The sequence below is a fragment of the Giraffa tippelskirchi genome, chromosome 1 (assembly GCF_054371585.1).
Source record: "Giraffa tippelskirchi isolate mGirTip1 chromosome 1, T2T-mGirTip1v1.2.pri, whole genome shotgun sequence".
In the NCBI taxonomy this organism is placed as follows: domain Eukaryota; kingdom Metazoa; phylum Chordata; class Mammalia; order Artiodactyla; family Giraffidae; genus Giraffa; species Giraffa tippelskirchi.
Window position 1 is genome coordinate 116,536,649 of NC_137275.1, and position 26,277 is coordinate 116,562,925.

The following is a 26,277-nucleotide window of genomic DNA, read 5'->3' on the forward strand; positions in this document are numbered from 1 at the left end:
TCTAGTGAATACAGATGTACATTAGTTGTTTCAAGGAAAAGCACTTGTAAGATTATTTGAGTTGCTGGGCTGAATTCACCGATTTTTTTTCGTGGTACATTTTTTTGAAAGCATGACCGACAGGCAAATTATGATTATTTAGACTTGGGTACTTGGCATACACTTCCTTGTTAATTCAAGAAGGAAAACGATCATTTAAAAGAAAATAATTGACATTTGTTGCCAATGCTTAAAATTCAAACTTTTAAGCACAAATTAGAATTTTGCAAAAATTTGTATCCATCATCTGAGGCTGACAACTTTCCAACACTTCAAAATTTTTCTGATGGAATCTTTGATGACACATACAAAATCCTCAAAAGTCTGTTTGTTAAATGAAGCCACATTCCACATTGCAACTAACTTTTCAAAAACTACCACTTGTTGAGTTTGGGCCTCATTTTCTTCATATGCTTACAGTAACAACAACAACAAAAACTACATATACCAATAGATTGTATGCAGAAGTAGATCTGGGACCCCCTTGCTTACTCTTCAGGTCAATAGAGGTGCGAACAAAGCCAGTCTTTTTACTTTTATTTTGGAAAAGAATGATTTTTCATTAAAATATTTATATAATGAGTTCATTATTTTTTCAATATTATTTTTAGAAATTTTGTTCCATTTGGTAAGTATCAACAAATAATTCATATAAACAAAGGTCTTTGGGGTCCTCAACAGTTTATACGAGTTTTGTAAAGGAGTCCTAGGGCCAAAAGTTTGAGAACTGCTGCTTGTAAACTAACTCCTACGGCGGTGAAACATTTCTCTGAGGGATCCTTTCCAGTGGCGGTGAAAGAGGTCAGAATCTACCCGGGCTTCAAGTCAGGGCTCCACACAGAAAGACTTCGACTTGGGGCTCAGGTCAGCAGTGGCGTCGTAGCGCGCCTGCGTCTCGGTCTCCCTGGAAACCACTCTTCTCAGGTCTCCTGAACCCCGCCCTCCTTTCCTCTCCGCCTCTCATTGGAGCGGGCTCAATCAGTGGGCGGTCTGTCGGGAGGTGGGCGGGGCTTACCCCCTCCAGAGCCCACTCGCAGGAACGTCCTGACGTCACACAGGGCGCCGTTGTCCTGACGCTCCGCTTTTGCATCCCCCACTGAACCAGCAGTAGCTGGCGTTACCCCTCAAAGGAGTCGCGAGCAGTTTCCCCTCAGAGGCCTGGGATTCAGCACTCTTTGACCCACCTAGCCCGGCCTGGCGCTGTCCGCCGCGTCCGTGCCGCCGTCATGGATCTGAATTTAAACCGAGCGGATTATTTGCAGGTAAACCTGAGGGGTTGGGCGGACGCTGCGCGAGGTGAGCCCTGCTCTATGAGAGGATTCGATCCTTCCACTGCCGTTTATTGGGGTCTGTGGGAGCCGAGCCGCGAAGGAGTGGATGTGAGTGGAGCCCTCCAGACGCCTTCCGCACAGGCTTGTCCGCGGGGCCGGTCCACGGGGACTTGGGAAGAAGGAGAACCACCCCCCTTCCCCGGTGTGCCGGCGTCCTGAAGATGCTCCGAGTGAACTGACGCGATCCGGGATTCCTCCCGAGGCCCTTCTCCTTCTCCCTGGCTGCAGCTACCTGTGGGCTTCAAACTCCTGACTCTCCTTCCCTACCCAGTCTCTTGTCCTTAGGGCCAGACACTTATTTCTTACTGTGAGCTGGACCTGGCGACCCGGATCATAATAAAAGCAATGGTAGCCGTTTTCGAGGGTCTAGTTTATTCGCAGAACCCACCTTTTGTACATATATTATATTGTTGTTCGTCGCTCAGTCGTGTCAGACTCTTCGGGACTCCATGGACTTCAACACGCCAGGCTTCCCTCTCCTTCACTGTCTCCTGCAGTTTACCCAAACTCATGTCCATTGAGTCGGTGATGCCATCCAACCATCTTATCCTCTGTGGTCCCCTTCTCCTGCCCTCAGTCTTTCCTAGCATCAGGGTATTTTCCAGCGAGTCAGCTCTTAGCATCAGGTGGCCAAAGTATTGGAACTTCAGATATATTTTCCTTCACAAAAATTCTCAAAGTCGGTACGTGAGGATCAAGGGGATCCAGAGAAGGTAATTTTCATAATAGCCAAACGGATGCAGTTCCTATTTGAAACAAAGTCTCTCTGTTACACCACCCTGCCTCTCAGTATTTCAGCCCTAGACTTTCCCTCTTCTCCATCCCCTTTCCCAGTAATCCTCTTTCGGCTAATGATACAAATGTTTGTCCTGCCACTTTACTTGAGACTTGTGCCAGATACTTCCTACCTTAATATCTTCCATATCCATCTGGTCACCACATTTTGCTGTTTCTATCTTGGAAATATCTGTTGAATCTGTCATGTTTTCGCCCTCCATCTTTGTTATCCCCAGTTCAGTCCTCATCTTTTGGATAATGGAAATAGCCTCCACCCTCACCTCCCTCCAACCCATCCTTCACAACACTGGCTAGATTGATGTTTCAAAAATACAAATCTAAGTAGATTACTTTAAACTTTAACACTATCCCATAGAATACAAAATAACAGGATAGATCTGTACAATATGTAAATTCTTTCATGGTCTATTGTCTCAATTTCTCTCCCTTTGGTCCCATTCTCCTCCCCTAACCTTGTCCAACTAGTGACATTTCTCTGCTGAGCAAACCATGCCATTTTCATCTTCTATATCTTTTGTAAAATAATCTTCATCATCAGTTAGATTGGATGTCATTGTCATCAGCATGTTGGTGTCTTAGCAAAAATCTTCTATGTTCCATTTTCAATAATAGAGAATCTATTTCTAAAGATTTTTCATTACAAACTCTTCCTTAACAGCTGTATGAAGTTGTAAAAAAAAGGCTACTAGATATAATTTTTTTGTGTGAAGTACCTTGCCAGTAATGTCACATAATTATATTTGACTTGACAACTTTATAGCATGAATTTTACTGTTTTTGACTGTTTCCTATATTCTGACTTTTGTGGCATATTTCATTAGAAAATAAGTTCACTGCTGATAACAATTATTTCATATCACTAATTGCAATTAAAAAACTAAGGCTTACTATGATTAGAATCTGCTGGTCCTTTTAATCATTGAGGTATAACTTTAAATTAGTATCAGAAAACATTCACTAGGCAGCTGATGTGTTTCCTTAGGTGGGGGTGACCTCTCAGAAGACTATGAAGCTACTTCCTGCCTCAAAACTTAGAGCCACACAAAAGGTAATGTAGAGATACTGATTCCTCCATATCTGTCTACTCTTACAGAGGAGAAGTTTATATGCCCTTCTTTATTGATAAGTTTTTTTAAATTTCAAAGCTAAAGTGGAAATGGATTTCTGTTAATTTGAACAGAGGTTGGAATAACAAGGGACGCTTACATACAGTAATTTTCTTGTACATTATAAGTATCATGTACAATGAGTAAGTAGTATTAGCAAACTAGTTGAAAACTATGTTCCATTTTTCTGGGAATAATTTTCCCTGAGTGTGCTTGTGCCTACCAGATTGTATATATGAAAAAAGAAATATAAAACACAATATACTGTAGAGAAAATACTTTAAAAAAACTTTGTCATATTTTTAAGAATAATTTTTATTTTAAACTTTACATTTAACTAACAATATTGATTATTTTTATAGAAATATTAATCCTGTAATTTCTGTAGACAATATAATTTCTTAGTAGACTAATAGGATTCTTTAATAGCTGCAAAATAAATACAGTATTCTCATATAATACACTTTATCAAGATAAATCAACAGATTTTTGATTATCATTTATTGTATTCAGTCTACTAAAGCAACACTTTTCAAACTTTTTGGTCTTAGGACTCATTTACAGTATTTTTTAAGATCATTTTATTGTTTTGTTTATTTTTTATTGACAATAGGTGGTGTACAATATTATGTAAGTCACAGGTGTGCAATATAGTGATTCATAATTTTTAAACGTTATATTCCATTTATAGTTATTAGAAAATATTGGCTCTGTTCTCTGTGTTATACAGTATATCCTTGTACCTAATTTTGTACATACTGGTTTGTATCTCTTAATCCCTACTCCTGTGTTGCCCCGCCTCCTTCCCTCTCCCCACTGATAACCCCTGGTAATTTGTTTTCTGTATTTGTCAGTCTGCTACTTTTTGTTATATTCACTAATTTTTTGTGTTTTCTAGAGTCCACATACAAATAATATATGGTTTGTTTTTCTCTGTCTGACTTATTTCACTTAGCATAATGCCCTCTATATCCATCCATGTTGTTGCAAATGGAAAAATTTCATTCTTTTTTTGACTGAGTAGTATTCTTTATCCATTCATCTGTTAATGGACCTTACGTTGTTTCTGTATCTTGGCAATTATAAACAGTGCCATGAACATTGGGGTGCATATATCTTTTTGAATTCATGTTTTTGGTGTTTTTCAGATATATGCCCAGGAGTGGCATTTCTGGGTCATATAGTAGTTCTATTTTTAGTTTTTTGAAAAACCTCAATATTGTTTTCTACAGTGACTGCACCAGTTTGTATTGCCACCAACAGAGTATAAGAGTTCCTTTTCTCCACATCTTTGTCAGCATTTCTTATTTATGTTATTTTTGATGATAGCCATTCTGACAGGTGTGAGGTGATATCTCATTGTGGTTTTGATTTGTATTTCTCTGATGATTAGTGATGTTAAGCATCTTTTCATGTCCCTGTTGGCTATTTGCATTTCCTCTTTGGAAAAATGTTTATTCAGGTCTTCTGCCCATTTTGTAATCAAGTTGTGTTTCTGATATTAAGTTGTATGAGCTGTCTATATATTTTGGATATTAACCTCTTATTGCTCATATTATTTGCAAATACTTTCTCCCATTTGATAGATTTTCTTTTCTTTTTTTCTATGGTTCCCTTTGCTGTGCAAAAGCTTTTATTTAGGTAAATCAACTATATTAAATAAAAATTAAAAAACTAAAACAGCTTTTAAAAATATCAGATAGGTCTGTCACAAACTTATTTTGATAATGTTTTAAATATTAATCTTACAACATTCTTATGCCCCAGTGACGGGGAAAAAATCACCTCCTTGCCATTTCCATCTGTATTCTCTTGTTCTCTTTACCTTGTAGAAAACCAGGTACTTCTGTAACAACTCCCACGGGCTTCTATTTGGCCCTTTCTTATAATTCTTTAGTGAATATTTTTTGTAGAGCTGTCTTTACTAGGTTTTCTGATCTCTTGTTTTTTTAAATTATAATTTATATATTGTGGATCTTGTTTTCCCCGTATAAGTTAATAAGGTATAATAACAGTAATTTTAGATTCTTTTCAATCTGTTACAGGTGGTTGTTGGAGATCATGATGGAGTAGTTACGTGCTTTGGCATGAAGAAGGGAGAAGCAGTGGTATGTGTACATTTTGAATACTCCCAGGTTAAACTTTTTCTAAAGCACAATGAAAAATAGGTTAAAGGAAGTAGTGATATGAAGTATGAGACTTTAGGCAGCATAAGAGTCATTTGCTAGCTGTTTGTAAAACATCTTTGACAGCCTAAGGTGATATATTAGTTTTTTCTGCTGTGTAACAAATTACCTCAAATTTAGGGGCTAACAATGAAACACGTTTATTATCTCTCAGAGGCAGGAATTCAGCCTCGAGGCCTCATGTGGCTGCAACATAGATGTTAGCCAGGCTCTCTTTCTTTCTGGAGCTCAGGGCCCTATTCCATGCCCACGTGGCTGTTTGAAGAATTCAGTTCCTTATTATTAATGAACTGAGATCCCCACTTTATTGCTGTCTATAAGCCAAGGCCTGCTTTAATCATTTGAGGCCCCCACACTTCCTTGCCGTGTGGTCTTCTCACAGGCCCTCTCACAACACGGCAACCTGCTTCTTCAGGCCAATGGAAAAATCTGTCCAGTCTGCTAAGATAGAGTCTTACATAACAGAGTGCAACCTGGAAGTGACCATCGCATCACCTTTACCACTTAATATAGCCTAGTCAAGTTAGTGATTATTACATTATCATATTCACAGACTATAGTTTAAAAGTGATAGGTCTGAGATGTGAACTCTTATCTTCATTATACCTTATATGGAATTTGCAAAAAGATGAAGCAGGTAAAAACTATCAGAAACTCAGTGTTTCTGTTATCCATATATTCTACCAGATACTTTATTCTCTGTGTATAAAGTCATTGAGGGTGAAGGAAGAAACTGATGCCAATAATAAAATAGAAATTAAGGAAAAAGAAATTAATAATGCAAATGCTTCCAGTTAAATAGATATGAAGTTATACACTCAGGTTTTCAGTAAATTCTGTAGTCCTTTGTTTATACTACTAAAATTTGTAAAATTGTAAGGGAACCATGAGAAATTAGTTTAAAAAGATGATTAAAATACTGGAGGAGGTAGCCATTTTCTTCTCCAGGGGATCTTCCCAACCCAGGGACCAAACTCAGGTCTCCTGTGTTGCAGACAGATTCTTAGCCAGCTGAGTCACCAGGGAAGCCCATAAAAAGATGATTAAAGTGTAAAAACATGTCCATTGGAACCAGATGGGGAATCTTGGTAAAATGCAGATTCTCATTCAATAAATCTACAGTTGAGCCTGAGGGTCTGAATTTCTAATAAGGAAAGTGATGCTATGCTGCTGCTTAGAGAGCCCTACTTTAAGTTGCAAGAATTTAGATTTTAATGATGTTATTGAAATATGTGTGAGAAAAAACATTATAAAGTTTGAAGATATTTAGCAAAAAAATCCACAAGACGGTTGAAGCAAGCACATTTGTATCTACAGGTGTTCCTATATAGTAAAACTATAAACTTTTGTAAGTTTAAAATCACCACATTTTTTATGGTAAAGGAAAATATTTAAAATAAGTTTGTATACTTAATTTTTCCCTTAATCATTTTTGCAGACAGTGTTCAAGACTTTACCTGGGCAGAAGATTGCAAGATTGGAACTAGGAGGGGTTCTTAATACACCCCAGGAGAAAATTTTTATTGCTGCAGGATCTGAAATTAGAGGCTTCACAAAGAGAGGAAAACAGTTCCTCTCTTTTGAAACAAACCTCACTGAAAGCATTAAAGCTATGTATGTTTATTCTCTTTTTTTATTTTTACATGTCCATTTACAGTATTTTGTATAGGTGACAAGCATCTGATTAAGTATCATATCTTAATAGGTTATCTAGGAAATAACTAAAAATACTTTATGAGTCAGAAATTGAAATTGAGCTGGAATCAATATATAATCAATTGGTTATTGAAATCTTTTCAAGACATTTATAGTATTTATATTAAGTTATGATTCATAACCAAAGTATAAAAGAAGTGAAAGAACCCTCCAGATATTTACATTCAAATAAATATCCTCTTTATGATCACAGGTGATGATAGCTATCTAGCAAAAATAATATACTAGTATATAATTTTTGTCAAATATTTTACCTCCCCCAATGAAAACTTGATTCATTCTAAGAATTAGAATATAGTTGTGATTATTATCTAAATTTTATTAAATATAATTTTAAATGAACTTATTATTTCTTTTTTCAAGTTAAAATTCTGATGAAATCATTTTTTTCCACTGTTAATTATTTAGTTTCAGGTAGGTTCAGTTTAGACAGCCTTATTCTATTTAGTGTGGTACTAAGATATGAAGTAGGAAATGGCAACTCACTCACTCATTCCAGTATTCTTGCCTGGAAAGTTCCATGGACAGAGTAGCCTAGTGGGCTACAGTCCATGGGATTGCAAAGAGTCAGATACAACTGAATGACTGAGCATGTAAGAAAGGTAACTGTAGAGTTAAAGCTACTTGAGTTGCAATCCAATCTACTGTCTACTGTGCGTTTAGGCAAGTTACTTAACATTTTATTAATATTATTCCCCTTAAAAAGGGATAATTATATAAACTAGGAATAATTGTTCCTAGTTTGTCGAGTTATGAGGATTGAGCTAATATATTTAAGTCACTTAGGACAGTGCTTGGCACATAGTACACATTAAAAAAAAACTACTTTTTGATATATCAGTTGTCTTCAGATGTAGACAGGTGAATTACCGTTACCAATATCTTTGTTTACAGTTTTTCTGAACTCAATTTTTGAGAAGCCCGAGGCCTTAAGAACCTTATTTTCAGCTTTCAGAATCAAGGCTATAACAAAAGGCTAGAAATTAAGTATGGGAAATGAAAACAAACTGTGTTCTCTGAGTCTATGATAAAATGATAGTAAACTGTAAATAAATAAACTTTTATTTTCATCTCTGAAAACAATTCAGGAGCTTCCTATGCTTATTTTTAAAAATGTGGATGTCTTAAATTGCTTTTCATACTCTCAGGCACATATCTGGCTCAGACCTTTTTCTCAGTGCAAGTTACATCTATAACCATTATTGTGACTGCAAAGACCAACATTATTACCTTTCTGGGGACAAAATCAATGATGTCATCTGCCTTCCAGTGGAAAGACTACTTTGTGAAGTACCGGTGTTGGCCTGCCAGGACAGAGTACTCCGAGTTTTACAGGTTACTGTTCTTTGCGTTTTTATAGTATTTCATAATTTAGGTATGTAAATATTGATCAACAATGTATAATTGTGACCACTACCACTTTAAATATCTTAAAATTATATCTGAAATTTTTTTTAATGTTTTATTTGACTAAACTTATTTTTTTTTTACTTGAGGCAAATGTGTTGAAATCTTTAGCATGTTTTTAGAGAGGCATATATGGAAAAAAGGACACTTTTCTCCCCTTCACCCCATACATAATATCTGAGTTAGTTCAATTAGAATGTAGTACTTTTGCTACATTTGCTTCCCCACTTTTTTTTTTTCTTCCCATCTGTCACCCTCAGTTCAGGTCAGTCTCTCAGTCGTGTCTGATTCTTTGCGACCCCATGGACTGCAGCACACCAGGCTTCCCTGTCCATCACCAACTCCTGAAACTTGCTCAAACTCATGTCCATCAAATCAGCGATGCCATTCAACCATCTCATCTTCTGTCGTCCCCTTCTCCTCCTGCCTTCAATCTTGCCCAGTGTCAGGGTTTTTCCTAATGAGTCAATTCTTCGCATCAGGTGGTCAAAGTATTGGAGTTTCACCTTCAGCATCAGTCCTTCTAATGAATATTCAGGACTGATTTCCTTTAGGATGGATTAGCTTGATCTCCTTGCAGTCCAAGGGACTCTCAAGAATCTTCTCCAATATCACAGTTCGAAAGCATCAATTCTTTGGCGCTCAGCTTTTATAGTCCAACTCTCACATCCGTACATGACCACTAGAAAAACCATAGCTTTGACTATACAGACCTTTGTCGACAAAGTAATGTCTCTGCTTTTTAATATGCTGTCTAGGTTGGTCATAGCTTTTCTTCCAGGGAGCAAGCAAGCATCTTTTAATTTCATAGCTGCAGTCACCATCTGCAGTGATTTTGGAGCCCAAGAAAATAAAGTCTGTCACTGTTTCCATTGTTTCCCCATCTATTTACCATGAAGTAATGGGACCAGATGCCATGATCTTAGTTTTCTGAATGTTTCTATCACCCTCCCCTCTCCCCAAAAATCAAGCTAAAGGAGGAAGTTGGGTTGGGTAGATGGTGTTAGGCTTTAACAAGGGAGAATTGAGATCAAGATTGTATCATTTGAATTTATCCAGCATTTATGACAGTATGTTGAACAGAATAAGCACTCAGTAGATATTTGAAAAATCATTTATTATCTTTATATTTCTATTAAAAACTGTGATGGCTAAAGCATCTACGTAAGGCCATTGTTACTAATACTACTAGTTACAACTGTCTTCTTGAAAGTGACTTTTTTTTTTTTGACCCTGCTGTGCAGCTTGTGGGATGTTAGTTCCCTGACCAAGGACTGAACTCAGACCCTTGGCAGTGAAAGTGCAACGTCCTAACCACTGGACCACCAGAGAATTCCGAAAGTGACTTTCAATAAAATAGACACACTCTCTCTCACACACACATACGCACACCCAGGACCCATAAAACAAAGTTTAAATGTAAATGACAAAAATGTAATAAAAGTTTAAATGTAAATATAATGGACGAATTAATTGGATCAAAATTTAGGATGATGATAGTGCAACTGAACAAAAAGTCTAGCTATTTATTTTGTACTACCAGATAGCCATTTCCCAGCATCAGCCCCCCTTTTTTAAAATTAAGTTTTATTGATGTATATTTGCTTTATGATGTTGTGCTAGTTTCTGCTGTACAGCAAAATGAATCAGCTATATGTTTAGACATCAGTTCTTTTTTTTTTTCCCTATGGGTAATTAAAGTAATGTTCAAGGTTCTCTCTAGGAGCATGAATGATTAATTTCTCCCCTAACCTATGCTTCCAAATATGAGTTGTTTGAGTAAGGCTTTTAATAGGAGCTGACTCACATCCATTTAGAAATTGATCTGACTGAATTCTAGGATTCTGCTTTGTTTAACCAGTGATCTATGTGCTTACTGTGGTAAGTAAAAAGTTGAAGTCTTTCCTCTGACCTGCACACTTTTTCCCTACTCCCCCTCTGCCTTTGTATGCAATCCATTACCCCAAAGGTAGCCTTGTCAAAACAGTTTGTGTTTATATAGTTAGATAGTTTTGTGTTTATATAGTTACATACAGATATCTGTGAATATTTAATGTTATTTTAAATAAAGTATAAAGCATATGACTCATATTCTATATGTATTTAAAATTTTTAAACAGAATGGTATATCAGATTTACTGTAATTTTGCAAATATTTCTTCATTGAGAGATTTATCGTATTTTTTCTATGTGAATTTAATACTTCTACCTCATTCTTTAACAGCTTCACAAATACTATGCACCAAATTAAAGCCTTATAAGTGACAAAATTGAAAAAAAGACAGAATTTAACTTGTTTTCTTATCTAAATAGCAGGGCATTCTGCCTCATTACTAGAGTGGGTTTTGGAGATACACAAAGGCAAGGCCAGAATTTTCCTTAGGAAGTAACTTTGAGTCTGTTTGAATGTGCTCCAAGTTAGGACAGAAGAAAAACCTTGTTCCTAGAAAGTTTTTATAGGGAAATTTACCAGTGTCAAGTTTTCATGCAAAGTACCTAAAGTGAAAATTATTCAAAGTGGAGAATATTTGCAATACTTATTTCCTTGCTCTTTATATATATATACATATATATATGTGTGTGTATATATATATATATATATATATATATATATTATGAGTCAACGTGCAAAGTTGCTAACAAATAAAAGTTAATATTCACAATCTAGTTTTTTTTCAATAGTTTTATTCTAGAGTTCTTTATGGGAGAAGGTAACGGCATCCCACTCCAGTACTCTTGCCTAGAAAATCCCATGGACGGAGAAGCCTGGTAGGCTGCAGTCCATGGGGTCACTAGGAGTCCAACACGACTGAGTGACTTCACTTTCACTTTTCACTTTCATGCATTGGAGAAGGAACTGGCAACCCACTCCAGTAATCTTGCCTGGAGAATCCCAGGGACAGGGGAGCCTGGTGGGCTGCCGTCTATGGGGTTGCACAGAGTCGGACACGACTGACGTGACTTAGCAGCAGAGTTCTTTATATGAATATTGATGTTATCTGTGAATCCTTTTATTATAAGTATTTTCAATTTGTATTCTGTTTTAGTTTTAAAATACTTGTTCTCCTTCAGGGATCGGATGTGATGTATGAAATTGAAGTTCCTGGCCCACCTACTGTTTTAGCCCTACACAATGGAAATGGCGGTAATCAGGGTTTGATTTTTGACAGTCAAATAAGGGAGTGAGTTATGTTATTTAAGTTTAGATGTTTCAGGGTTTTAATCATTTAACTATATATTAAGTGAAAATGGGAAACCGTAAAAAGAACATGAACTGAAATAGAGAAAGTTGTCTTCTAACTTGCCAGTAGCTAACAGTAATAAGTGCTGAAGTTTACTTTTCAGTTTCCTCATCTTAAAATTAGTTGATGAGGAAACCATGTCTTATGGTTATAAAATTCTGTGAATGTATAACCATCTTTCTAAAATAAGTGAATTAATTAAAATCTGTCTTTTCATAATATTGTAAATGAGATTTTTATATGAAAGCCAATATATATGAAAGTATTTTAATTTTAAAGGAATAAGGTGAGCTGTGAGATAACCATAATATGTTGACTTTAATTGTAACTAGGTGACTCTGGAGAAGACCTTTTGTTTGGAACGTCAGATGGAAAACTTGGGCTTATTCAGATCACTACATCCAAACCAATACACAAGTGGGAAATTCGAAATGAGAAAAAGAGGGGAGGTATGTTTCTTATGTAACTCAGATTCTGAATTTTAGTGATTATTGAATAAAATATCCTGGGAATTCCCTGGAAGTCTAGTGGTTAGGACTCCATGCTTTCACTTCCAAGGGCATGAGTTTGATCCTGGTCAGAAAACTAAGACCCTGCATGGCCACAAATAGAGCGAGTTCATTCTGTTTTCTTTATTCATAATGTAGAGCAGACCTAGTGATTTACAGAGCCACCTCATGTTTATTTACTATTTGTTTATTTAGCAGGTCTATCAGTTTGGCTGTAATTTTTTTAAGTAAGATATACTAATGGGGCTTCCCAGGTGGCTCAGTGGTAAAGGATCCACCTGCCAGTGAGGAAACATAAGAGACACCGATTCAATCTGTGGATCAGGACGATCCCCTGGAGTAGGATGTGGCAACCCAGTCGAGTATTCTAGCCTGGAAAATCCCATGGACAGAGGAGCCTGGTGGGCTACAGTCCAAGGGGTGAGAAAGAGTCAGACATAACTCAACTACTGAACACACAAATTAATAGTAATTTGGGATGGATAGGCTTTTATGGGCTAATGTTTATCTATAACATCAATCTCTGCTCAAATCCAGTAGGGAATTAATTGGAATTTGGGAGTACTTGGTATGAGTCAAAGAAGTACAGTGAGATCAGAGAATATTCCTTTTTTTCTAAGGAATTTATACCTTTCTAAGGGGAATTTTTATCTGAGTTGGTAAATTTGGATGGCTGTTTATAAGTACAGCATGAAATCTGATTGATGAGAAAATGTGTTAACAGTGCAAAACATTTAAGGGAAAAGAATGTCTGGGAAGAGGAAAACATAAAGGCAGAGAACTTGAGGCAGAGGTAAATTCAATTCATTTGAGGAGCAGAAGGAAAACCAGTGTGGCTAAATATGGCATGAAATGAAGTCAGAGGTAGGCTAAGGCCAAGTCATGTAGCTCCTTGGGAGCCTTGGTAAAGGGTTTTAATTTCAGTCTAGGTGCAGTGGGGAGTCACTGGAAAACTGTAAGTGGAAATATGATGTGATCTAATTTACCAAAACTAAAACAAAAACATTCCATAGAGAATGGATTTGCCAGAAAGCAGGTCGAAATTAGAGACAGGGAATTGAATGAGGAAGTTATTGTAATTTACTGTTTTTTTTTTTCCTACTCTGATATATAGATTTCTTTCATTCATAGTTAGTATATTTGACTGCAATATCAGTATTATTGCTAATTTATCACTTACCTTTTTTTAAAGGTATTTTGTGTGTTGACAGCTTTGACATTGTGGGTGATGGGGTTAAAGATTTACTTGTTGGAAGAGATGATGGAATGGTGGAAGTATATAGTTTTGATAATGCTAATGAGCCTGTTCTACGATTTGATCGTGTAAGTTCATTTTTAAGAAGACTATATATGTTTATCATTCATCAAACAATTATAGAGATGGCTGACAGTTTGTGTTTTATTAAATGATTATGTTAAAATCTTGTGTTTGGCTTAAAATATTGCTGCTTTGATATTATCAAAATCTTGTCTAGACTGCTCTTATGTTTGAATAATAGATATTGCCCTCAAGCTGAACAATAAATTATTTTTTATTTGATTTCTAAATATTCTATATCTAAAGTATCAAATATTTTACCTTAGTTTCTATAATGCATAGTATGTTATAGGAGTAACATTTATATGTTTGGTTAACATAAATGAGATTGTGTTGCTTTAAAGTAATAAGGTTTGGAGAATAAACTTCATATTGTTAAGATGATATAAAAAATATCCTTAAACAGAGAGAGTGAAGTAGCACTTTCTCTTTCAGTCACCCAAGGTCCACTGTATAAGAAGAAATACTATATGAGTAATTTTTAGCTTACAAATTTTAAGCATAATTAGGCTTCTTTATCCCAAGGTATAGAGTCACATGAAGAAGCATTCTCATATAAACTGAATCTTTCATTTTCATAAAGTGATGTTCTCCTGTCCAGGGTTTCCCTCTTCTGCCTCATGCATGATGTGTTGAGGCTGTTTAAGAACAACAAAAAGCCACAACTCAGTATCAACTTTTCTTTCTTTGTATAGTTTCTCTAATTGTGGTAAAACTTCTCCCAGTACCTGCTTTAATTGCATGTCAGTAAATACAGATGTTTTGGTACACAGATACAGTATAATATTATATATATAATATGGGGATAAAAACATTATACAACAGATTTTCTAGATATATTTCATATTCATCTCACTTTGGTATAAAAAGTCACCTTAATAATGATGCAAATAGTAGTTTAAGCTTAAAAGTACATAATAATCCTGTGTTGGGGATCTCTTGGTTTTTCTCATTAACCCCTGGGAAGCTTTCCTATTTAGACCCCAAGTCTCCTCTTAGACTTCTTTCCCAAATGCCAGTAATGACATAGCATGTATCCCCTCTGCCAGGCATGGCACTAAGGAGTCCTGTCTTTCAAGCCTTTCTTCTGTTGGTTTGATGATAGAGGTGCTGCTTTCACAGTATGTTAAGACTGCAGATTTGTTGTCTCATCTTCATTCATGACGTCACTCACTTTGTTGTCTTCCTAATTAGGAGAAGTCCTCTTATCTGACACAGTCTGGATTGAGAGTTGGTTAATCAAAAAAGTTAAGGAGCAGATCATAAAAAGATAATATACACGTACATTAAACATTGCATTTAAAAATATATTTTTAAATTAATTTATTTTTGGCTGCATTGGGTCTTTGTTGCCGAATGCAGGCTTTCTCCAGTTGCAGCGAGTGGGGGCTACTCTCTAGTTGGGGCACGTGGGCTTCTCACTGTGGTGGCTTCCCTTGTTGCAGAGCATGGGCTGTAAGTGTGCAGGCTTCAGTAGTTGTGGTGTGTGGTCTCAGGGATTGTGGCGCAAGGACTTTGTTGCTCCACAGTATGTGGAGTCCTCCTGGGGCAGGGATCAAACCTGTGTTCCCTGTATCGGCAGGTAGACTCACAACCACTGGACCACCTGGAAAATCCTAAACATCACATTTTAACTTAAACTTATAAATATATATTTACTCACCAATATTTTGAGCCATGACCAAGGTTTTTTTTGTGAATTCCCCTAATTAGCATTCTATGTTGTTACTTACATAAACCATGTCTATACTATGTTGCCTAGGATCTCTTATTTTATGGTTTGTGACTGGTTTTACAAAATATAAGTTGAATTAACTAATTCTACAACTCTAGGACTTTCATAAAAAGATATTTGAAATACGTAAAGTAAATGAATTTCATTAAAATGTATTAGCAAAAAAATGTAGAAATTACAGTTTTTTAAATTTTTTAACTTTTTCTGATTACATTAGGTTAAATAAGGTGCTTCTAAGTGAGTGAGAGAGTAAGTTATAATTAATAGTCGTTATAATTAATAGTCACTTGAGGGGGTTTCCCTGTTGCTCCAGTGGTTAAGAATCCGCCTGCTAATGCAGGGGACATGTGTTCAATCCCTGCTCCAGGAAGATGTCACATGCCTCAGAGCAGCTAAGCCTGTGAGCCGCAACTACTGAAGCCCAGCTCTACAGCCTGTGGTCCGCAACAAGGGAAGCCACCGCAGTGAGAAGCCCCCACACGCCAACAAAGGGCGGCCCCCATTCTCCTCAATTAGAGAAAGCCCACAAGCAGCAACAAAGACCCAGGGCAACCAAAAATAAATAGATAAAAGAGGAGAGGGGAGGGAAGGAAGGTGGAAGGCAGAGAAGAAAGGAAGATGGCTGAAAACAGTAATATAATGAAATAATAAGAACATAGTTCTTATAATATTGGTGATAAGAGAATTTCCTGAGCAAGATAAAAAAAAAAAACTTCAGAAGTCAGAAAGCAAAGACTGAAAATTAAATAATTTAAATAAAGTAGTGATGAAAATCTGAAAGTTTAAAAATGTACACAGGAATGGATGCTGTTTTGTTTTTTTCAGAATTAACTTTAGCAGGAACATGAACAAAAAAGTTCAAAGAATTCTAGTGTATATTAAGTACACTGGGACACTCATGAAAAATGCACTTATACCAAAGACTTCCTGGTAGTCCAGTGGTTAGGACTCTGCTTCTATTGTAGGGGGCATGGGTTCAATCTCTGGTAGGGGAACTAAGGTCCTGCAAGCCATGCAGCATGGCCAAAGGAAAAAAAAATGCACTTATGAACCTAACTTTATGCAAATATTTAATCAAACCTCTATTACTTGAATCCCTCAGGTAATTAGCTCAGGAACAGCTAAGATAGTCTGATTTGTGGAATAGGTCAGTGGTTTGCCTTCTACAGGGAGGGTGAAGAGGACTAGCATTTTTGATGCTAGTGTCCATTCCCTCTAGCTTCTCCTTTTGAACAATGGTTTTGGGCTTTGGCTAGTAAGAGTTACCTAGCAGAGCTGCTGGTCAAACCCATTAATGGGTTGCCAGCCCATTTTTTTTCTTAATGAAAGAGAATAGATTAGAAAATATCAGAGTACAATACAGAGTACAATACTTAAGCCTTTTAAGTTATTTCTGTTGTTCTATATGTTCATATGTGAAGTATACCAGATTGCAGTATAAAACTTACTGATTACTTTTCAAATAGCTTGAAAGCCACTGACTTAGAGTGTTTGTTAAAAACATAGATTCCTGGTTGACTCATCCAAGTAATTATTGTCAGACAAGTTTGGGAAGTATTGCTTTAAAGAGATATGAACTCCTGAAAAACATGGTTTCTCTCCATAATAGCAAATTCCCTAACGGTCCCATGTTAGCTATCATTTTCTTTATTCTTCTAAAAAGCTACTTGGAGAAAACACATGAGAAGTGGTCTGTGGAATTCAGATAATAAACTAAATGTGTTAAGAGTTTTGCTTATGTAATGTTTTTTAAAAAAGAACTTACTTCTTTATATAAATAAATGATCTTTGCTTCTTAATGACTACTGTAGCTGAGTGGTACACACAGATACATGAGTCATTTTCAGTCTCCTTTCCTCATATGGAAAAACACTGTAATTTCTGGCACTTGTGCAGGATTTTCACCTTTCCAATCTCCGTGTCTTCAAATAAGTATTCAGTAAAAATATATTGAATGTTGGGAGATAGGAAAATAAGTTTTGTAGCTTATTTAACTTTGTGAAATTTTATTGATGATGTGTTTGATCTTAAATTCGTTGTAGACATTGTCTGAGAGTGTCACATCAATCCAGGGTGGTTGTGTAGGGAAAGATGGCTATGACGAAATTGTGGTATCCACATACTCAGGTAAGGTAAATGGAAATGGTAGTAGCTAGTTCAAAGAATCAATCATAAAAAAAATGTAAATTTGATAAATTGCTTTTAAAAAAATACAAATTTGATAAATTGCTTTTGATTATTTTTTTCAAGTTTATTAGTAAGTAACTCTTACCTATAGCATTAAAAGCTTTATTGGTTAAAAATAAGAAAGAAAGGAGTGTTATTGATTTATAAAATAATTTCTTTATTAATGCTTTTTAAAAATGCTTAGTATATCTCTAGTATCTTTAAAAATTAAATCATATCCTTTGACTTAAAAATTATTATTTACTGAAATTTAGTTTGTTTTGTACATTTCTTATAAAACTTACTTTCTTTTGAGTTGGTCATTTTTGTATTTTCACAATAGTTATATGAGATTTTAACTTTCCATGAAAGTAATTTTTGAAAGATAACTCTTACTCATCAGCCCTTTTTTGCATTTGCTAGACTATGTTGACTTATTTCATCCCTGAAAACTAAAGTTATAAATTAAGAAGTAAAGGATTTCTTTAATCTCAGTATTACATACAGTATTTCAAGCAAAGCAAAAATGGTATCCGAAGTAATTTCTTTACAGTTTGAATATCTTCCAGCTTGATTTATTTTGTATTTTGTTTTGTTTTGCATATGCTTTTTTGAAAAAGAATAGGTCCAGAACTAAATAAGGTTGATGTTGGTGGACAGAGGGGCATGTATGTTGGGTTTAACACTGGCAGCACTTAATGGTGCATGCTTTCATTCATCTCTGCAGGCTGGGTCACAGGTCTGACAACAGAGCCTGTCCATAAGGAAAGTGGACCAGGAGAAGAATTAAAAATTAATCAGGAGATGCAGAATAAAATTTTTTCTTTACGGTAATTTTGGATTCTGGTTTGCCTTTTTTTTTTCCATTTCATGAAGTATGTGATTGTTGTTTTTTTCTTACTTATTAGTACTGTATATTTTACTGGAAGAAATTATATAATTAATTAGTTTATCACCTTTTTAAGTGAAAGTTTATCAGTTTGAGAACATTAGCAATAAGTGCTGATTAATATTTGGAGTTAGAAATACACTTTTTATGTGTTTTTTTCTATGTTTTTTTTCTTAGATCAAGAATCTAAGAAAAATCTAAGAATATGTTTTTGTATTTGTCTATTATAGAGGTTTTCTTTTTATAGACATTAGAAAGTAGCCAATATAGACGGATTTATTCCTCATTAATTCTAACATTCACTGCTATTGTGGACCTTTCTGAATCTATAGCTTTGGCTTATAAATGAGTAATGTTGACTCCTTTAGACACAAGGATCGCTTTCATGGCCTGTTCAGTTTGACAAGTCCTATGACAAGGGCCTCAAGGAAAATTACTTCATACAATGAAGAAGTAGGAGTTGCTGAAACTTTTAATGATTATTCTCCTTACTTCAGCCCTTGCCAACTTCTTAGGGGAGTGAAAGCCAATCTTTTTTTGGTGGTAGTTGCTACAGAAGTTTTTGAGGCAACAAATTGCCACAAGTACTAGTTCACTAAAGCCACACCACCAATTCACCACAAACCAGTTCACCAGAGTCACTAGGAGAGAAAGCTCTAATGTTCTGCAGTAAAGATACCAAGTGCTGCTGCTGCTGCTAAGTCGCGTCAGTCGTGTCCAACTCTGTGCGACCCCATAGACGGCAGCCCACTAGGCTCCACCGTCCCTGGGAGTCTCCAGGCAAGAACACTGGAGTGGGTTGCCATTTCCTTCTCCAACGCAGGAAAGTGAAAAGTGAAAGTGAAGTCGCTCAGTCGTGTCTGACTCTTAGCGACCCCGCGGACTGCAGCCTACCAGGCTCCTCCGTCCATGGGATTTTCCAGGCAAGAGTACTGGAGTGGGGTGCCATTGCCTTCTCCAAAGATACCAAGTAGAGTTAAAGAATTGCTATCTTATGCCCTCAGTACTATACCTTATATTTATAACTTAAGTCATCCCCTTCCTGATATCATTGAAATGTATGCTTATGAGAAGGTTATGTCTGTTTTGTTCATAGAGTCACTTAGTAAATATTTCTTGAGTGAATGAATCTTTTTCTTGGTTAATTGCACAGATCTCTTCCAAGATCCTTCCCAGACTTCTCCCCCTAAACTTGGGGTAGCTAAACCTCATATTGTTCTCTCCCAATTACTGTTTGCTTCATTTACATTTGGCCTTTCCCTTTATCTGGAGCAACTCAAAGCAGTGCCTGCACAGTTCAGTCTCCAACACTTGGTAGAACTTCAGCTGGCTCATGATTATCATTGATACTCTGCAATCTATGTTGTCTGTCTACTCTAAGTTTTTCTGAAAGGTACACATTTATTGATTTCACGCATTTTGTTTCTTCTCATTAAATCTAAGTTCTTCTACCCCAGAACAATCAGTTTGTCTTCTGATTAGTACTACATGTAACTGAAACCAGACTCGTGTGTATTTGCAGCTTGCCTTGATTCTTACAACTCTTTATTAATATTGCTGGTATGGGGCTGAGAAGATATTTTAGTTTTTAGATTATAGACAAATAATATGGAACCAATTGGTCAGTGATAGAAGCAACAATTTTGTTTCTATTTGTGTTATAGTTCAAATGCAACCAATTAAAAAAATCCATTTTGCAGAAGTCAATGTCTGTCAAATTTTTGTAAACATTCTGAGGACCTCAGATGGTTATAGGTGACAAAGTTCAATATTTTCCGCTAGGAATGAATTGGAACAGCTGCAGTATAAAGTGCTACAGGAGAGAGAGAAATATCAACAGTCTTCTCAGTCAAGCAAAGCAAAATCAGCAGTACCTTCATTTAGTGTAAATGACAAGTTTACATTAAATAAAGATGATGCCAGCTACAGCCTTATCTTAGAGGTACAGACAGCGATAGATAATGTCTTAATACAGGTAAGTAAAATGCATAATTTCTTTGTTTTATGACTGGATCTATTTTAGTGTCCACTAATTATTTTGGACACTTTTAGTTTTAGGCAGTGATTTTAAATGTTTATCTAAATCTTCCATTAGATAATCAGTTTGCTTATACATTGTTTAAATTATATCTTTACTTTCACCCTATACATATTAAACAAAAGGCCAGTGAACTTAAGTTTCAGAAAGATTCAGGAAGGTCATTAAGGATTTTGTTCTTTGGATACCCTTTAGGAAAATTTTAACAGAGATGTGATTTGTAAAACTTCAGTATTTAATATCCTGACTAGGATCCTTAAGTTCCAAATACTAAAATAAGAGTTTACAGTACAGACTGCTCATTAACCATCAGTTTCCAGATAGGTCAATAGACAAAGCAAATGATTTCGAAGGGTGAAACCTAGAGATAATAATGTATAGCACCATTTTTCAATATATTTAATTATTTTTTTCTTATACTAGAAGATAGAGAGTGGAAAAGGATGATAGTAGGATGAATGGAAAATAAGAGTAAAGAGGAAGAAGAAGACAAAGTTTGAAAAGATATGGGGGAGAGGGGGGACTAATAATTAAAACTTAAAGGCAGAAATTTCTCTTAAGTAATGTTAGCTCAGGGACTGCTACACCGAACAACTCTAGGTGCATCATTTATATAGAGCACAGTGCAAACTCATTGTCCTAGAAGCTGACTCTCCAGAGTAGATTAAAAATCACCCTCTTTCTGTGTTACAGGTGAAATAAAAAATTATAAAAATGAACTGATATAAATAAGCATAGGCTTCCCAGGTGGTACTAGTGGTAAAGAACTTGCCTGCCAATGCAAGAGATGTAAGAGACTTGGGTTCGATCCCTGGGTCGGGAAGATCCTCTGGAGAAGTGCCTGGCAACCCACTCCAGTATTCTTGCCTGGAGAATCCCAGGGACAGAGGAGCCTGGCGGGATACAGTCCATGGTGTTGCAAAGAGTCAGACATTACTGAAGCGACTTATCATGCAAGCATACATAATAAACATGACCATATGTAGCCCATGGAAGCATTTTTAGTACTGAAAGAAAGGTCTAAGAAGACTATACTTTAAGAAGAGCAGTGAGAGATTAAATTCTGTAATCTCTGATTAATCCAAATTAAAAAAATAAGTCATAATATGATATTTATTCATATTTATTTTCTAGAAGTACATATTATCAAATATAAGTTAAGAGAGTTCATACTCTCATATTTAGAGATTAACATAAACTAGAACCAAAGAGAACCTTAGAGAAAATATGCATTGGAAAATTTCTAGTTTTCTACCTGAACCTTTCTTTTTCTTTTAATATTGATTGTAGAGTGATGTTCCAATAGATTTACTTGATGTGGATAAAAATTCTGCTGTTGTCAGCTTTAGCAGCTGTGATTCTGAGGTGAGTAAAAAATATAAAGAATTCGTTAGACGCTTTCATTTTCATTATGTCATTTTGTATAAAACCTGTAAATGCTATTAGGATCAATGTTCCTTCAATATTTCCTTCCATAAATTTCCTTCCATAATCTTTCCCTCAAAATCTCTTTGTGTTCTTTTTCTCTGGATTCAGATAATCCAGAAACTGGAGTGTTGTCATAAATTCTTTCCTTTTTCTGATCTGTTTAATCCAAGTATAGTGGATCCCTCCCTTTTATCTGCTGCATTCTAAAAGCCCCAGTGGATGCCTGAAATTACAAATAATACGGAACCCTTGAATAATACTGTGTTTCTTTCAGTATCACTACTTTTGCACTTTGGAGCTATTATTAAGTAAAACATGGGTTACTTGAACACAACATGTCATCTGATTACAGAGGTGGTTACTAAGTGGCTAACGGGCAGGTAGCATATACGACATGAATATGCAGGATAAAGGGCTGATTCATGTCCCAGATGAGATGGAGTGGGATGTTACAAGTTCTCATCACACTACTCAGAATGGTGTGTGATTCTGTAAGCAAAACTTATGACTTGCTTATTTCTGGCATTTTCTATTTAATATCTTCAGACCGCAGTTGACTATGGGTAACTGAAACCCCAAAAAGCAAAACCACAGATAAAGGGGAGACTACTGTAGTCACTGATTTCTGTCAGTTCTCCCTCCCTTGCTCTTAGCTGTCTACTTTGCTTCATTTCCACTTCTGTTAACCTTCCAGTTCTCACCATGCCTGCTTGAACTACTCATCCACCAGTCTCTCTGCCTTCAGTACTGCCTCTCAATCACAGGAGACGCTGTGCACTGCCATCCGAGAGGCCTTCCTAAAATACAAACATCACTGTGTCATTTCTTTTCTCAAAACCTTTTAAAACCTTTCCTGAGCTGCATGTAAGTCTAGATGTCTCACTGTAGCATAAAAAACTTTCTGTAATTCATCTCTTGATTACAACTCCAACTTAATCTCTCACCAGCTGCTACCTTCCCTCCCATGCACATGATTTCTGCCAAACTGAAGTTCTTAAAATTTCTTCAAAATGCTATATAGTTTCACACATCCCTACAGTTAAACACGATATGTTCCATCTGCCTGCCTTTCCTCACTTTTTATTGCTGACTCTTGCTTACCCTTCATTCAGTAGACATTTATTGAACACTTACTCTGTGCAGAGTACCTGGGATGAGACCATATCTGAGCTTTCGGATGCGTTTGCTGTATCACTTCTCTCTGCATGGTACTAGCCAACTAGCAGTCTCAGGCTAGGTGTAGCTCCTGAGGAGAAGTTAGGATACAGAGAAGGTCTGGAGAAGGCAAGCCAGAGAAGAAAGTGTGACTGGAACTGGCATTAAAAAGAGAAGGATAAAAAGAATAGATAAAGAACAAAGTTGATAGTTATGTTAGGGGATAATTTTCAAAATAATTTCAGAGTAAGACTTTTCTGATAAGAGATTTAATAGCAGTTGTATTATTATCATATGTGCTTTACATCTCTGAGAATAAGATACAAAAGATTAAGACCTATGTTTTTATGATCATTTAAAAATCAAGTTAGTATGAACTTCAGATCTTTAATTCCTAAATTACAGTGAAAGATTAGCCTGTTTGTTATCAATACAGGATTCTTTGAGTATTTTATACTAGTTTAAAACCTGTTTTCTAGAATGATGACTTAAAAAACAAATCTTATAGAGATTTCAGACATATACAAAAGGAGAAAGAATAGCATAACCTCCATGAACTCATCACTAACTTTAACATACTTTAACCAGTCTTTAACTTTAACCATCACTAACTTTAACCAGTCTTGTTTGTGCTCTTTACCCTCTCCTTCCTCATCCCAAACCTAACTCCAGACATTTTATCTCTTTTAATTAGTCATTTTATCTGTAAACACTGAAATACATAACATTTGTTTTTAATTACACAAAAGTATATTTATTTTTAAGTTGACTTATCCTCTGTGCTTGCTGAGTTTAAAACATTTGAATTTTCTTTTAATATTAGCATTAGCATTCTTTTTATTTCTTCAGGTATTTACTAAAAATAGGGAAATAGCGGTACATGAAAATTGCGTATCAAATAGTTCATGTTTTGTCTGATTTTGCAATTCATGCACCCAGATATACTTTTTTTTTGTTTTTAGTAGTTTATTATTCTATTTCAAGAAGTTATATTATATGAAGTAACCTCTTCAATTTTATTCAACAAACATGTATTGAATGCCTATAGTCTTACTTGACACTGTGCTATTTGCTGGAAATACATAGATGAGATATTTCTAAGTTGTCTGTAAGTATGTGTGAAAATCAAATACGTTCAACACTGAACATTTATGTTTTTTGCCTTTATAATATAAACATTAGGAATTTGCACTATCAGTTAAATTTTTGGAAGAACAATTAATATTTTAAAATGTTACGGGAGAAATTCAAGGTGGAAAGGGCACTGAGCTGTAGATGTGAATCTGAGTTCCAGTGTTATTGCTTACTGCCTCTAGGAAAGTTACCTAGCCCTTCATGCCCCATTTTCTTCATCTGTTAAAACTTACCACATAGGGTTGTTTATAGGGATAAGCATAAAACTCATAGCACAGTGCCATGCAAATGATAGGTGCTCAGTAAAATGCTAACAGTTATTACTATTATTGATGCTGCTGTTACTCTTAAAGACATGGACTCACTCTTTTCCTCAACTTTTGAATTGTTCCTAGTCAAATGACAATTTCCTCCTCGCCACTTACCGATGCCAGGCAAACACCACACGGCTAGAGCTCAAGGTAAAAATGTTTGAAATTACCTTTACGTGAAAGTTCGAACTTTCTTTTTCCTTGGTAAATCTTGCAACGTGTGATATCATTTCTTTGCATTAAATTTCTCCCTGAAACAAGCATTTTGAATAATGTCTTTTGAATGACCTGTTCTTGAGAATCTGAGGTTTCTGTGCTATGCTGTGCTTAGTCGCTCAGATGTATCCAACTCCTTGCAACCCCATGAACCATAGCCTGCCAGGCTCCTCTGACCATGGAATTCTCCAGGCAAGAATCTTGGAGTGGGTTGCCATTCCCTTCTCCAGGGGAATCTTTCCAACCCAGGGATTGAACCCAGGTCTCCTGCATTGCAGGTGGATTCTTTACCTATTTGATTTTAATTCAACCCAAACCACTGTCTCTTCTATTAACACTCAGCTAATCACATTCACTAAAATTTTTACCAATCCTAAATTTCCTCTAGCTGGAAATATTTTTTCTAATTTTCTATTATGGAAAGTTTCAAACATGCATAAGAGTAATGATTCCTGCTTAAGCAATGATCAGTTCATAACAATCTTATTTATGCTGTCACTCTCTGTTCCAAATTATTTTGAAGCAGATACAGGATGTAATCTTTTTGTAAGTATTTCAGTATATATGTTTAAAAGATAAGAACTCTTTTTAAACATAATCAGATGTAAACTCAGATTCACATCTACAGCTCAGTGCCCTTTCCACCTTGAATTTCTCCCATAACAATACTGTTATCACACCAAAGAAAAATGAATAATTCCTTAGTATTATCAAATGTTTAGTAGTGGTTTTTGCTTTTCATTTAACATTTGATTCATTCATAGTCCAAATAAGGTAATTTGGTTACTGAAGTATCTGCACATTTGCCCTGTATTTTCCTATTTGGATTTTTCTGATTGCATTCTAGTGATGGCATTACTATCTATCTATTCCAGGGAAAATCTTTGAAGTTTCCTTTTGCAATGTACTAGGATAACACTTTTATAATTAAATACTGTTTGTAGCACACAAATATATTTTACTTATTTAATTTTTAGTGTGAGATTTAAAAAAAATTTTTGGTACATTTATGATCCAAAAATTAAGAACTATATAACTTTTTCCTGGTATTGCTGATGTTCTGAGACTCAAAGTAAGATTTTTTTCAAGAGAGATGCTATTACACAATAACTCTTTCACATCTGGTTAAGGAACTTCCAGTTTCTGCTTGTCTAACAGATTGGCAAAAATTTATTTAGAGGAAGCAATATTATTAGTGACAGGATGAGGAAAAGGACACTGTCAGTCGTAGCTGAGAGAAATAATTGTTATAGCCACGTTGGTAAAACAGGCTAGAGTCCTACTTGTTGGAATCTATGTCATAACAATAAAGTCATAGTATTGTACCCACAGATATGTGTATAATTAACCGCAGCATTGTTTGTAGAAGCAGAAAAGGTGGAACCAAAGTGAACACTCGGTATTTAATGTTTGAATAAGTAGCTATTTATCCATTCCATAGAATATTCCACAGCTGCAATGAACAATGAGCTGATCTATCCCTTTTAACATAGAGCAAATTCCATGAAAAACACAAAATGCAGATAAAAATTCTATATATGTATATACATATT

At 35.7% G+C, this 26,277-nt stretch overlaps 1 protein-coding gene across 1 annotated transcript in view; it reads left to right on the forward strand.

Annotated features, from left to right (window-relative positions):
- The first annotated feature begins 1,088 nt into the window (after positions 1 to 1,088).
- Positions 1,089 to 26,277, forward strand: part of BBS7 (Bardet-Biedl syndrome 7) — a 36,652-nt gene continuing 11,463 nt past the window's right edge. Inside the window, exons 1-13 of the mRNA XM_081565236.1 lie at positions 1,089 to 1,301; positions 3,151 to 3,216; positions 5,320 to 5,382; positions 6,899 to 7,074; positions 8,325 to 8,511; positions 11,656 to 11,728; positions 12,158 to 12,274; positions 13,527 to 13,657; positions 17,430 to 17,514; positions 18,281 to 18,383; positions 20,225 to 20,417; positions 21,771 to 21,845; positions 24,593 to 24,658. Of these exons, the coding sequence (XP_081421362.1) occupies positions 1,266 to 1,301; positions 3,151 to 3,216; positions 5,320 to 5,382; positions 6,899 to 7,074; positions 8,325 to 8,511; positions 11,656 to 11,728; positions 12,158 to 12,274; positions 13,527 to 13,657; positions 17,430 to 17,514; positions 18,281 to 18,383; positions 20,225 to 20,417; positions 21,771 to 21,845; positions 24,593 to 24,658 (1,371 nt within the window). The 5' untranslated portion in view covers positions 1,089 to 1,265. The remainder of the gene's footprint in view (positions 1,302 to 3,150; positions 3,217 to 5,319; positions 5,383 to 6,898; positions 7,075 to 8,324; positions 8,512 to 11,655; positions 11,729 to 12,157; positions 12,275 to 13,526; positions 13,658 to 17,429; positions 17,515 to 18,280; positions 18,384 to 20,224; positions 20,418 to 21,770; positions 21,846 to 24,592; positions 24,659 to 26,277) is intronic.